The sequence below is a fragment of the Nematolebias whitei genome, chromosome 5 (genome assembly GCF_014905685.2).
Source record: "Nematolebias whitei isolate Nwh7 chromosome 5, NemWhi1, whole genome shotgun sequence".
In the NCBI taxonomy this organism is placed as follows: domain Eukaryota; kingdom Metazoa; phylum Chordata; class Actinopteri; order Cyprinodontiformes; family Rivulidae; genus Nematolebias; species Nematolebias whitei.
Genome location: NC_056502.1, coordinates 16923439 through 16938079, shown reverse-complemented (window position 1 = coordinate 16938079; position 14641 = coordinate 16923439). Strand labels below are relative to the sequence as shown.

The 14641-nt window shown below is 39.7% G+C and overlaps 2 protein-coding genes across 2 annotated transcripts in view; both read left to right on the top strand.

Moving 5' to 3' along the window:
- LOC119409729 (regulation of nuclear pre-mRNA domain-containing protein 2) overlaps window positions 1-1513 on the top strand; it is a 43479-nt gene extending 41966 nt beyond the window's left edge. The window contains exon 4 of the mRNA XM_037676630.1: window positions 1467-1513. Within this exon, the coding sequence (XP_037532558.1) occupies window positions 1467-1513 (47 nt within the window). The remainder of the gene's footprint in view (window positions 1-1466) is intronic.
- A 3249-nt stretch (window positions 1514-4762) lies between these two features.
- tars2 (threonyl-tRNA synthetase 2, mitochondrial) overlaps window positions 4763-14641 on the top strand; it is a 13152-nt gene continuing 3273 nt past the window's right edge. The window contains exons 1-12 of the mRNA XM_037676277.1: window positions 4763-4950; window positions 7452-7633; window positions 7715-7829; window positions 7928-8049; window positions 8228-8336; window positions 9801-9865; window positions 9944-10022; window positions 10534-10680; window positions 10752-10850; window positions 13404-13573; window positions 13650-13812; window positions 14152-14289. Of these exons, the coding sequence (XP_037532205.1) occupies window positions 4873-4950; window positions 7452-7633; window positions 7715-7829; window positions 7928-8049; window positions 8228-8336; window positions 9801-9865; window positions 9944-10022; window positions 10534-10680; window positions 10752-10850; window positions 13404-13573; window positions 13650-13812; window positions 14152-14289 (1467 nt within the window). The 5' untranslated portion in view covers window positions 4763-4872. The remainder of the gene's footprint in view (window positions 4951-7451; window positions 7634-7714; window positions 7830-7927; window positions 8050-8227; window positions 8337-9800; window positions 9866-9943; window positions 10023-10533; window positions 10681-10751; window positions 10851-13403; window positions 13574-13649; window positions 13813-14151; window positions 14290-14641) is intronic.

Sequence of the window (14641 nt, the reverse complement as noted above, 5' to 3'; positions counted from 1 at the left end):
CCGCGAGGCCAAAGCATGCCTCAAGATCATCTGTTCAGGGGTGGGTTTCGGAGAGGGAAGCGCTACGGTCCTCGTTTCACAGGTGGTCCCTTCCAGAAGAGGCCTTTCCTGCCCCCACGCTACTGAAGCGGTCGACTATGACAAGCCGATTGAGAAGCCACACGTCTAACAGTGCAGTGTGTGTTAGCCCTGCTGGTATGAGCCCAGATATCTTAACTCTGTTATTTAGCTTGAATGAACCCGACCGTCAGGTTGTGTGTAAATAGCTGATTAAGTCGTTTCGCTGCAGCTTGGCAGCCAGTCATCTTACACTGTTCTCAGAGGTTATCGTAGTGTAGCGTGTTGTGTAACCTTCATCTGCAATTTTTCCACTTATCCATAAACATTAGATTAAAGTTTCTTTTTAGGTTGGTTGCACAAATAAGAATAAAACAACAAAAAACGTTCATGCATAAATGAAATCATAGTACATTTAGACTTTTGTCTACCTGTGTCATTCTGGGGTTACGTTACCTGAGATGTACAAAAAAGACGTAGTGAAACAAGTTTTAGTTTTTCCCGTGGGGGTCAGGGTTACAAAGGGGCGGAAATTCCTGGAAACTTTCCAGAAAGTTTTTATTGAAAGTGAAGATGGGGAGATTGGGAAATATTTCAAAATTAGGAACTTTCCATGGGACTTATAGGAATTTGTAACAATTGGGGGTAGTTTAAATAAACCATCATATCCAAACAAAATTTATAAACATTTTGTTTTCAGATATAGTCAAAGACAAAAAGAGTTTGACTCGAAGTTTCTGGACGTAATACGTTTAATGACGTCGTTTGCATAAAATGACTTCACTGATAACTTCTGTGTCACGACACGATCGGAGAACAATGACATCCACTTTATTTGTTGTGATCGTTCTCTAAATTCATTCACTCCGCTCTGAACAAAACACTTTTTTGTCATTTTTATCTGCATAAAAACAAATTTCAGTTAATATCAGTTCACAACTAAATTGGTACAAAACTTTTTTTACGTGTTGCATTTAAATCGGTCCCTCCATGTCCACATGACAGTTTATCATTAGGATGTAGTTCCTCTTATTACATCGTAAAGCCATTAAATCTAGTTTTAGCCCAGATTATGTTAAAATATATATTTCCCGTACTGTAAGAGCCAACCTGCTGTATTTTAAATTCTATCATCGTTGTCATTAATTCTTATGGAAAGTTTCCAACTTTGACAATTCCCACACTTTTTTCCAACCCTCCATAAGAGGACACTGAAAGGAGAAGCTCGGCATTTTGGGAAATGTGCGCATTAGCTTTCTTGCTAAGGTTTGTAAAAGAGGAGTAATATATATTTTTATTTTTTTATTTTTAACGAAGCTTAGCATAAAGATAAAGGAGTAAAGCATGGCTCCGACTGAGGACGAGGAGGAAACTATAATTCTGACAAACTTCTCTGTCTCTCCTTTCAGTCGTGCAGAACTGCAGCAGCTGCCTGCCCGGTTGGAGTCTTTACTGAGCAGTCGTTTCTGTTCTTTGCCTTGAACTCAAAATATAAAATGTTTTGTTTTAATGTCAGATTTCCCTAAATGTCCGAACGGTTCTTGAAGTGTTTAAAATAGAAGAGATGAAAGTAGATTCCAGAGTAATTTTCTCTTCCGTGGGTAAACAAATGTTAGCTGTATATAAAAAAAAAAAAAAGGATATTTCATTGGAAACAAAATATTTGTTGCAGGTGAGGTTAACGCTTGTTCTTTATACTCTAATCCTTTCTGTAAATATTCTCTTGCTCGGCCTTTTTCTCCACTCTGCCCTTCTTCTCTGTACACGTCTAAGCTTGTAAATATATAGAGGGACTGAGTTTTTTTTTTTTTTTCTTTTAAGCTTTTATTTTTATTCATGAGGAAAACTCTTGGATGAGCTTTCACCCCAAAGAGTTTTTATTTCTGCAGTTTCTGTCCAACTTTTCTAACTTGCTTTTAAAACCAACTGCACCTGAAGAAGACGGCAAAGATAATTTGGTGTTACACACACACACACATATATATATATATATATACATTTTCTCCCAGTGACGTAAATGTTTGCCTTAAAGTAGAACTACTAGTAGTAGACATGAAAGGAGGCAACCGTATTTTCCACTCTGTTTTGACTTGAATAAAATCCAGAGTTTCTATTAAACTGGAGGAGGGAAGAAGGGTCCATTAACTGGTTCCAACTTGTTTCTCTGTTTTGATGTTTGTCTCTGCTGGGCTGTGTTTCCTCCCTGTTTTCAGAGATCGCGCACATTTTCACATCACGTCAACATTTACTAGTTTTGTTTTCTCGCTAAAAATGAATTTAGCAGCCAAATCAAATGTTTTGTAGGAAGCATCTGATTTAATTTGAACATAAGGATGTTTTAATCAGACGACCCCACCTGTGCACAGTTCCTTTGCTAGTTTCAAGTTTCTGCTTCACGTGCACGTGCTTACCTTCAGAATCCATTTCTCTGTCCTCTGTCGGTCTCGAGCAGTAGTTCCTCCTCGTTTGCCCTCCATCATGCAGTTCTGATGATCGACCCAAACTGAATGTTGCGCCCAGTGTCTCATAGCTTCTTTTATTTTATTTTTAAGGAGTGTGTTTAGTCTGCTTTAATATTATATTTTATTTTACAATTTGAGTAAAAAAAAAGTCATAATGCTTCAAATTCCTGCATGATGCTGATTGGTACATTATAAGAATGTACAGAATGTTGTTACACACCTGGTTTTACTGAATACCTGTTCTCTGTTACTAACATGCAGAATTAGTTTGCAGTCCTCACACGGCAAAGAGAAAAAACGGCTCCGTGCGAACACCCACCACTTTTAAGGTTTTAATTGTCCCTGTAAATATTTGTTGTTTTTGTGTGTGTGACTTGAAGAAATCCTCTTTTGACTAATTTGAGTTTGAAAATGACTGAAGATGTACTGAAGCTGATGGCCTGTATATATTTGATAAGTTCACCTGCTGTTTTCATCAATGATGCTATATCTCTGGTCTTTGAGTGTCCGGTCCTTTCTGTTGTGACATGCACACATTCTGCAGCAGCTCTTCCTCACCTGCAGTAGAAAACATTGACCGACGGCTGCGAGGAAACAGTCCCCGCGGCCTTAGAGAGAACGTCAGCCTTTCTCGTATGGAGTGAAACGGTTGTAAAGTTGATGGTTTAGAACCATTTCAGCACACCTCCTTCCTCCTACTTATTCTTTCTCAACTATTTAGCTGTGAAATGTAAAAGCACTGCTGCTGAATGAAATACCACTTTTTAGAAACGCAATTTAGAATCATTTCAGCTCCAGATGCACGGTTCAGTGCAAAAGCTTCAAACCACGCCCGATTTAGTTATATTTTGTTTCCAAGCAGCCGGCCTTTCTCTTTCTTTTTAAAAGATGGTTTTGGATCAATAATTCCCCAAACTTTTTGAAGGTCTTTAAAAGTTTTTTTTAGACTTTGACTGCATCATATGCTTAAAATATGAGGAAACTGGACAAATGGATAAAAAAAAAAGTACTGTAGGACATGAAAAATTACAACAGATGAATATCTGAAAGTCACAACCTTTACGAAACAAGCCTAAGGAATCTGAGAATGTCTGGAGTATTTGGAGCAAAATATAAACGAGGAATGACAAGACTTTCTCACAGTATATGCATTTGTTGAACTTTTTTTTGTGATATGAAATGGTTCAGCTCCAGTGGTGTGGAAATAACGATCAACCAAACCACAGTTAATGTTATTTACAGGTCTCTATTGTAAATGAGTCCTCGTGGCTCAATGAGACTAACCTGTATAAATAAAGGTTGAATTAATGAAAATTATCAGGAAAAAAACAAAACTAGTATATTGACATTAAATGGGAAGAAACAGTGTTTTAACTGTACACCCAAGCATTTCAGTTCCCCTCTATTTAACATTGAATTTTTATTATTAATGATTAAGATCCAGTTCATTTGTTATTATTATTTTATAAGAACTTAAGATTTGAGCATGCATCAGGATACTTTGACACTTGAAAACCAGCAGTTATTTCCCTCCTAATACATAAGGCTTCTTAAAGGTTAATCAAATTTCAAAATACAGTTTGACAGCATTAAAAGGCGCAGCTTATGTTAAAATCTTGTTCAAATCCAAGCACGAAATGAACAGCACTTTTGCCAAAACCTGCAATATTCATTCTTGTGGTGCCATGTCTCCCTCAAGTGGTAGGTGGTGGTACTGCACTCTACAGCCCATTTTAAAGCTGGAGTCGCTCTGAAATGACTCACTTTAATTCAAACTTAAAACTCCTTAATATAGTTTATTAAAACAGAAGTAAATGCTTCATTTTTGTAGATCAGGCCTAAAAATGGAAGTCATTCACAAAACGTCAGTAAGAAGAGTAAAATTGTTTTTATTCATATATTAAAAATATTTGGCAGTAAAGAATGTGTATTTGTAGCACAATTAAAGGAATAGAGAGGTTTATGATGGAGCACATAGATTGCAGTTCAGTTTAATTTACGTCAGCATACTGCAGGTTAGTGCTTTGGAAGTTAATGGGCGCGCGACGAACAACGCATGCGCACTGTGGTTGAGGCAGTATGAAAATGCCTGAACTTACTACCAAAAAAAAACCCCTTTCTATTTCACCTTGCATTTCCTAACTTGAGAGTTTGTTCCTCATCTTTTGACGCAGCTCCTGTTAGAGAGCGCGCTCTGGCGTCCAAAGCTCCTGGAGCGCGCACGCAGCTCTGTCACAAGTTGACGTCGACGTCACCCCGATTCCAGTGTGTTATGGCCGTTTGCGCAGAAGGGGAGAGTTGTGCGTTTAATTTTTGGGGGGAGGAAATGAACCTGTAGGCAGGAGGGCTCGGAATGGCGGTGACCCAGTTGTCTCGGCTGGTTGTCAGGTCGTTAGCAGTTCGCAAAACTTCCCACAGGACTTACAGCAAGGTGCGATAACCAACAGCTGAAACTGTTAGCATTAGCGTTAGCCACCGGGACGCTTGATTCAGTCAGTGCTGGGAGGCGAAACGTGTCCGGTGTGCTGGTAACGAGTAGAGGGCAGTTCTGTATTTTAATGTTCTGTATTTCTATTCAAATCTTAATATGTTTAGAATTCTTTGTCTACGCGTACGATGATAAAGGGTTTTTATAGAAACATTTAAATGAATCCTGTTTTATTAGGAACCAAAACAATTGAATGTGACTACGTCAGAGTCGAGTCAATCCTTTAGGTTATAATGAGCCAGACTAAAGTTTTACAATGCTAATTTTGTCAGTACTTTGTTAAACTCGAAATTTCCATCCTGTCCATGACCCATTTCAGAAACGTTTTTATAAAAAAAAAAAAATAATCTGATTTATTATAGTAGTGTTTTAAGTTATTCTAATTTAGGCAAGCATTAACAAAAAATAAAAACTCCCAGCTCAAGGGATGGACTAGTGTTGACACATCATAGTTTTTCATTTATTCAACCTTTAGTTAAGTTTCATTGAGCTACTAGGACTCATTTACAAAAGACCTGTACTAATTAGTTAAGACACCTTTTTAATATTTTCTATGTTTTTAATATTTTCCACTAGTGCTGGGAATTTCTCCTCTCTCTCTCTCTCTCTCTCTCTCTCTCTATATATATATATATATATATATATATATATATATATATATATATTAGGGATCCATATCATTTGGCTAAGCTCAAAGCAGAGAGAGCTTCTTTTTTTTTCTCCAGCTTGTGATTCCTTAAGTAAAATCTATGGAAAGCACTAAAGATTACACTGATTGACTCATAAATTAGTATTTTAGTACCAGTAAAGTTTTTCTCAAGAGTTATTAACTGAAAACTAGTGATTGGTCAGCTGACGGGTGTTTCATATCTCAGGTTGTGTCTTTGCTAAATTGTTTTCCCTGTTTGTTAAAGATACAAATTCCAGATACTACGAATCTGCTTAAAAATATTCCATCCATCCGTTATCTTTACCAGCTTCTTCCTTTTTTGGGGGTTGCGGGGGTCACTGCTGCCCGTGTCCAGCCATCACTGTGCGAGAGGCGAGGTACACTCTGGACAGGTTGCAAGTCCATCAGTGCTTAAAAATATTTTCCCTTTTAATATGTGACATTTTAGTAAATAATTTTTTTTTTGTTTGTTGAAGACTTTGATCCATGAATCATTCAGGCCTAAAAAATAATGGCATCAAACGAGATGAACCAGTGCTTTGTGAAAACGCAACATACAAACACTTCGTTTCTTTTTGTCCTCCACTCGTCCACGTTTCATAACCGTTAAACTTTATTGTGATCATAGTAGGGACAAGAATCGGCCATTGGTGGAAAATTAGTTTAAAAAAAACCCACCCCTCCTACACGCAATAAAAAACTTTAAGGGAGTTTGACATGTTATCAGTTGAGACTGCTTTAAACGCTTTCTTCTGGCTACTTGGATTAAAGTGTTGAAAAAAAATTAAGGGTCATTCCAAATTTTTGCACAAAACTTGTTTTTGCTCTTTAATTTGTTTACTAAGTTCTAAGATAAAGATGATATACTTGCATAGTAATACTGTATCATTGTGATTGACACCAGGTATTCTTACTAAAATAATTATGGTGTGACTGTAAATCACACGATCATTGTAGGCTGGTAAATTATTTGATTTACATCTTTACCGTTGAGTTACGGTGCACCAAACTAACCTTTGTTTCCTCATTTATCTTGTTTTTGATGCATCCCAGGTGATGGGACTATTGCAACTCAATCCTTTTTGGCATCTCAAATAAAAACCTTCAGAAACTCCAGCCCATCCAGAACAGGGCTGCTAGTTTGTAAAACAAAACCCAAAAACACGAGCACATCACAGCAGCCCTGCTTTTTCATCATTGGCTTCCTGTCCCTGCCAGAATACATCGGTGCATACTACTCGGCTTTACGAGCTGAGTAGTATGCACAGCATCTCACACATCGAAATCCATTCTCTCCGCTCTTAACAACTCGCCCAATCTTGAAAATTCCCAGAAATAATTTCATCATGATGATGATCTGAGCCTTTTGCTCTGCTGCTCCTTGTTTGTAGAATTCACTTCCAGAACATTTTTGGCGCCTCAGACTGCAGAGCCCTTTAAAAAAAGGATTCAAAATGTTTGTTTTGTTGTCTTTTTATGATCTAATTTTAGTGTTGGTTTTTTTTTTTTAGTCATTCTTGGGATGTAACATTTTGAGATTTACAAATGTAAATTGCGCTACACGTTTATCGTAACATTAATATTGTATGAAAATATAATATAAACAGAAAATGCAAAAACACTGTCAATGTATAACTTGGCAGACAGTAGAGGTTGAAGGAAGTCCAGAATGGAAAACTGCTTTCTTGACTAATAATCAGTAGTGTTTTTAATCAGAATGGTTTTTGCAGCTCTAAACGTGTTCTTTTGACTATTTTCTCTCTTTCTTCTCCAGCTTCAACTGTCTCCAGCTTTGACAGAGCGACTGCGGGTCTTTGAGTCTTTCAGGGAAAAACGAGACCGGAGGAAGGGAGCTGAAGTGACAGAAAAACCTCTCACCATACGCCTGTTGGATGAGCACACAGTGAAGGGAAAAGCTGGTGTCACTACACCGCTCTTAGTTGCACAGAGTCTGAGGTAATGGCTCAGTAGGTCCAGGGTTGTTGTCAGTGTTGCATCACTGCAGGTGCAGCACGGTTAATGCATGTCTTACTGCAGGCTGAAAGGAGCCTTGGTGAGCAAAGTTAATGGGGAGCTGTGGGAGCTGGGGCGCCCTTTAGAGGAAGACTGTGAACTACAGCTGCTGGGATTCGACACAGCTGAGGGAAAAAAGGTAAATATTCACTGACTAGTCAAATGAATAACACTTGAAATAGACTTTGTAATGACAGTTGTATTTACTATTCAATATCCTATTCCCGTGATTTTCAGGCAGCATGGAGGACGGGGGCGTGTGTCCTTAGCGGTGTGTTGGAAGGTGTGTTTGGTGCTGAGGTGTGCAGAGAAGGAGCATCGGAGTTTGGGCTTTTCTGTGACCACGTGTTGAGCAACAGGTGAAGTTTTAACGAGTGTCAATAACCTAAAAAAATAGTTTGACTTTATTTGCAGTCAGCAGTTTTGCATTAGTTAAATTTAGCCACAGTTCTCTTTTTTTTTTGTTTGTTTGTTACCTGCTGCATGTCCACAGACTTGTCAGACTTTGATTTTGTACCTGGTTGATTTTGCCCACAGCTCCTTCTCTCTGAGCGAGGTGGAGGCGAGGTGTAAAGACGCTGCCGCGCTCAAACTTCCTGTGATCGGGTTGGAGCTGAACCCACAGGAGCTCGGTGAACTTTTCCAGGTTTGTAGCACATTCTGTATTTCTGTAACATCCAAAACCAACATCTGACTGTGTGACAAATGTTTCTTGTGCTGTTGGCAACCCAGTTTGTCCTCATGTACAGCTTCATGGTTTTGGAAGTGTCTGCTCAAAGGCCCATTTCTCAGTTACTGGTTTTAACTGGTGGAAGTTAATGAATGGCTCAGTTTCTTTTATTCACCTCAGGCTAAACGTCTTCATTTAAATAATAAATCCCATCCATGTAGCGCTGTTACTTAAAAAGTCTTCACACACACGAGTGAAATCACAAACCTAACCACAGTGAAAAGTTACTGGATATAAAAGGTCTTCAATGGGAAACATAACCACCATCAAGTGTTTGAAGGTGTCTCAGCAACCCAGAGGCCTTCTCAACCATCCCTGGTTTCTTCACATTCAGGGTTCCTACGAAAACCTCGTTCACAGGACCCCTCGGTCCGGGACTGAGACGAGTTCTGGCTGCCTCGGTTCTTTCAGAAGACACAACGAGGCAGTCGGAGTCAGCCTACCTCTGATGCACCTCTGTGCCTCCGAGCGGGGTAGTATCAGGGCTGGACAATGTGAAGAAAGAAAATAAACCTGCGGAGCTGCGGCTCAGTAATGTGATGAGCTGATGACATTAGTTGCTCGTGGGATTAAACAATAGATTTATCACCGAGGGAATATTGATGGTGACACACCAACTTCATAGTTAGTTAAAAAAAAAGGTTAACCACAAAGAAGGTTGCTAAAATGAGTTAATTCGTTATAATTAGTAAATGACATGAAGGAGACGTCCGACACGTTTAATCCATCACTCTTCAGCCCTGCAGAGTTCTGCTGCACGCCTCTTTTGGTTCTGCTCACATGTGAGCGGGACGTGGCAGCTTCATCTGTGATTTATGAACAACTAGAGGAAGCTAAAAGGAGGACTGGTCTCATTTCGGGGAACTGTCTTCTGAATATGCCTGAAACCTTAAAAAAGTATAAAGAATTTGTGCTGAGTATTTTCCAGGTCGGGATAAGTATGGAAAAGATCAAATGAAAAATAGGAGAAGAAAACACTTGAGTGTCCTGTTCCATTTTTCAAATCTCTTTTTTTTTTTTCTAAAATCTTTGCAAAGAAGGTGGAAATTTTCAGCATCTGTTTATCTTTATACAGAAATTTTCTTTTCTTTTTTTTTTAAATTATAATTTTTAGTGTATGACGACAATAAATCCTTGACTGCCATGTGAACATTTTTTATAAATTTACAAAGAATGTTAATAATAGCAAATAATGGCTAGTGTTTGTAGCTGGATATTGAAAATGGACCAGAAATCCAGCGTCTGTGATATTTTCGTTCCTTGTACATGTTCTTTCTGAGCTTCCATTTATTAAGGCAAATTAGTTGTACGGCTAAAACTCTTTTAAAAATCTATATTTTCTACTGATTTCTGTGTGTTTTGTGGGTGTTTGTGTTCCAGGACAGTAATCTGAGACTGCAGCTTGTTGAAGAGCCGATGAGTGGCTCCACTCTGACAGTGTACAGGTAAATATTCACAAACTTAGTGTAGACGTGTTTAATTAAAATAAAAAAAGAGTGTTTTCTCGTCTGTGTGTGACTCAGGTGTGGAGACAGTGTAGCGGTGTGTAACGGCCCCCTCCTCCCTCACACAGGCTTCCTGAAAGTCTTCAAGATGCTGCAGGTGTGCTGATGTTTGTGTAGCTCCTCCATCATCTTCTTTCTCGCCGTTGTGCTCTTCCCCTTTTTGTTTCCTTGAGTTTGTTTAGCGCAGCTGCTCTGAAACTGACCTCGTTCATTAGCCTCTGTGTTCAGTTAGCTGCAGGATTGATGGGCAGCCCCCTGACGGCCAAACTGTTTTATTTTGTTTTTCTTTGTGTTGGTGGCACATGCTTTAATCAGTAAGAGTCTGTTTCTTTTGGACCCATATGGGACACAGAAATGGAATTTTCCTTATTGATGCAGGGAGCTGTTTCCTTAATGGGCAGACTGGGATTCCACCACAGCATGGGGCTGGAAATGTTGGCAGGATGTTGTTTGACAGAGGCCGTATTTCTGCTCCAGGCTCCCGCTAACTTGTCGTCCATCAGTCCAGTTTTCACCTGGCTCTTTCTGCTTCTCCTTTACCACCTGTTTGTTCCCTCACTCTTTTCTCTCCCTCTTCTCACCGTCCTCTCTGCTCTGCATCGCCCCAGATGTCCTCCGTCACTCTGACCAGTCACACGGAGCCCTCAGGTTTATCGCGTCTGCTGGGTGTGGCGTTTCCAGGAGAAGAGGACAGGGAGGAGTGGGAGAGGGAGCAGGAGGAGACGAGGAGGAGAGACCACAGGCGCATAGGAACAGTAAGATAAAAATCATTTTTAGAGAACATCTCAAATAAAATGGAGTAATCACATTTAATGTTTCTGCACAGGACCAGGAGCTCTTCTTCTTTGATGAAGTCAGCCCAGGAAGCTGCTTCTTCCTCCCCAAAGGAGCCCACATCTACAACACGCTCACCGACTTTATTAAGGTGCAGACAACTATTTATGTTATACTGAATATTACTTTAATCATTACTTAACAACTCAAAATAAACTCAGGTTAAGGAGCTTTTTTGCAGATCCAAAGTAAACAAAGGTGCGCTATGCAGGACATCACCAATGGTTAAAGAAAAGACAGGTCAATTCAAAAATGGGTTTAAAACAGAAACAACTGGATTCTATTCTGAAGCTGAAGATGTTTCAGTTCCCACCCGGGAAGAACGTCTTCAGCTTCAGAACAGAAGTCCAGTTGTTTGTTTTTTAACTCTTTTTTTGTTTGGAATCGTGACCTGGATGATGGCGAACCTTAAGCGAAAAGACGTGTCCTAATACAGGATGATGTCGGTTGGTGCTTCAGCTCAAAGACAACCTGCAGTTTTAATTTTCAGTGGAACATTTTAAAGAGTTGGGTGTTTATATGTTGTCTGTCTGCTCTAATATCATAGAAATTCCAGTTTTGAATCAGTTTACAATTTTAGATTACAAACTAAGTACAGAAGTCCCTCATTTGTTGCGGGAGTTACGTTCCACACACCCCTGCGATAGGTGAAAAACCTTGAAGTAAGAACACAATGTTTCTTTTAGTATTTATATTTTAAGACTTTATAAACCCTTCTCACACTCTTACAATGTTCTAAACTCTTAAACCTACATAATTTTAACAACATGCGTACATGTACAGTAGCTACTGCAAAATTTTATATGGGTATTCACTAACCTTGGGTCCGGTTCTGGTCAAGTTCTAATTGGCTCTCTGCAGCAATGGAGGACCAAGACACTTTTGTGAGGTTTCCTGCAGAATTCAGACTAACCATTGAGACTGGAAGTAGCCTTGGCCTGGTTCTGGTCCGGTTCCGTACGGCTCTCTGCATCCACTGAGCGCCAAAGTCACTATGAATAAGGACCAAAGTTTTTAGTCGGGTTCGGATCGAATCAAATCTTTCCCTCCTTTTTGGCAGAAAGCAGCGCCCAGACGCATTGTTGGCTTCTGGGTAATGTAGTTCTTTGACTTGCGCTACAGTGTAGGCTTATTGAAAGAAAACTACAAAATGGCGGCGCCTATCCGAAGTATTTATTTATTTTTTGTTAACTTTTTATCCCGTACCGTCCCAATCACGTGAGTAAATATTAAAGGTGACGATCATTGAAAATCCGCAAAAGGGCGAGTTCGTGAAGTAGCAAGGGACTACTGTATTAAAATTTTAATTTTACGTGGTTTTGAGTTTAGATGTTTGATGGACTGACTTCATCATGTGAACTTGACTCCCACCGTTTATGTGTAGTAGTTTATTATAACTTTATACTCATTTACCCAAAGCTCTACCAAGCATTTTGAAAAAATGTAGATAAAACAGGTCAGATTTTCCAAAAGGATATGGAATGGCTAACGAACACAAAACAATTTAGGCACAATTTCATCAAATGCAGTGATTTTAATTATTGTATTTTTTTTATTAGAACGTATTTTTGTCTGGACCTTAAAATTTAGAACAAAAAAAGTGTTTAGTGTGCTCCCACCTACAATCATAGGCACGATATTTTAACATAAAAAAAGTCATTTGAAGTGGGAGTTAATTTAATTTTGAGTCTGTCATCAAGCACGTATTATTAATAAAATTATTTAAAAATTATAATTGTGCACAAAACAACTTTTTTATTGCTTGTGTTGAAAGTTTACTGATTTAAATTTACCTTTTTTTTTTGTCTCAAAGGGCCTTTTGTTGACGTGCATCACGTTCCGTTTGTTGCTTTTTATACTTCACTGCAGATAAAATTAGTTATGGGGCTAAAAGTATTTGTTAGGCATTCAAAACGTAATTTACATAAATTGATACAAACAAACATCCTTCATTACATAATTCAGCCGTGAACAGAACGGTTTGAATAAAAGTTTTATTTTTTTTCTGTAAACTTCTGTGAGGCCTTTATGGTGAGGAATTTTGTAATCAGTTTAGCTAAAAGTTGAAGTGAATTTACAGATCTAAAATATTACAACTCCTACCGTACATCTGACAGAGACACGTTTGCTTTGCTGACTTATTTAAAGTTTTACATCAAAGAAAACAGATGTAAAATTAAAGGAAAGCCAAGATTTCAGGTAAACTCAAAATCTGTTGTATTTTTTTAACATGAATTTCTCACCTTCAAGACAAATTTAGGTTTTGAAAAGTCACCAGATACAATTTAAATGTGCTCCTCAGCTCAGTTTAAGAGCCAACATAAAATACTGCATGTGGTAACTTAAAAATGATGATGAGTTTATACAAACTGACCTTTGATGGACGCATGTAATTATAAGCTGCAGCTTTCGCTGAAAGCTCTTTATCGTGTTTGTTTTCGTGGCTTGATTAGATTTATTCTCTTTGTAAGCCGACACTGAAGCGTGCGCTCGCTCTGTCACCTGCTGTTCTGCTCCTGATGATTTACGACTTCATGTCGGCCTTCAGGATATCGCTGCTGCTTTCATAACGACCCCGCTGTGACAGCCTGACCCGCTCCGGTACTCATTGTTGCACACATCCTTCCTTCCTGACCTCACACAGAGCGAGTACCGAAGGCGAGGCTTCACCGAGGTTGTGACCCCGACTCTGTACAGCACTGCATTGTGGGAGCGCTCGGGCCACTGGGAGCACTACAGCGAGAACATGTTCACTGTGACGTCGGAGGACTCTCAGACCTTCGCTCTGAAGCCCATGAACTGTCCTGCTCACTGGTGAACACAAACACGTGCACACGTCCCTGCAGCTGGATGTTTCCACACGGCCTGACTCGGGTTTCTTGTGTTTTAGTCTCATGTTTGAGCATCGAGTGCGCTCGTGGCGGGAGCTTCCTCTGCGATGGGCCGACTTCGGGGCGCTGCATCGTAATGAGCTCTCTGGGGCTCTGGGAGGCCTGACTCGGGTCCGCAGGTTCTGTCAGGACGATGCTCACATCTTTTGCGCTCCTGAGCAGGTAAAATTAAAAAAAGAAGCTGAAAGATTGTTTCTTGACTGTTACATAGACTGTGCTTGGATCGGCTGCACAAATAACTCCTGAGACATTCCAGGAGGCCTCGGCCTAGATGAATGAAGCTCTTTGTCCCGCTCAAACATGATGCCTCCATAAATGTGTTGCTGCTGCAGCTCTACAGTTATCCTCCATCTTGTTAATCAATCCTGAAACTCTCTCATGTTTTTTTTTTAATCTCCAAGTCTTCTGTTTGAATGCCAGTAATTCACAAAGGCCACACGATTATTGATAGATGTCCTTTTTGTTGCTCAAATCCTGACTCGTTTCCTTGTTTGTCCCCAGCTGGAAGAGGAGATTGTGGCTTGTTTGGACTTTGTGCGGAGCGTCTATCAAGTGTTTGGGTTTTCCTTCCACTGCCTGCTCTCCACACGCCCTACACCGTGCCTCGGGGAGCCTGAACAGTGGGACAACGCGGAGCAGGTAAACACTCAGGACAACATCCCTCCTGGACAGCTGCTCAGTGTGTGTTTACACTGTGAAGTGGCTGCCATTTAATTAGAGAAAGTCTTTTCCTCTTAACCAATCAGCGGGGCAAGTGGTGCGTTCCTGTTTATAACAGCTCTGTGTTGAGCGGCTGAGTGGAATGAATCCCTCGGACGCCTTTTTAAATAAGCACAGTGGCTGTTTTCACCTGACTGTAACTGAACATGATGGTTCTGAGCTCCCACAGCCCCTTAACAGAAACATGTTGATCATTAATGGCATTACTGTTCTAATATTCTCTCGTGTGTGTGTGTGTGTGTGTGTGTGTGTGTGTGTGTGTGTGTGTGTG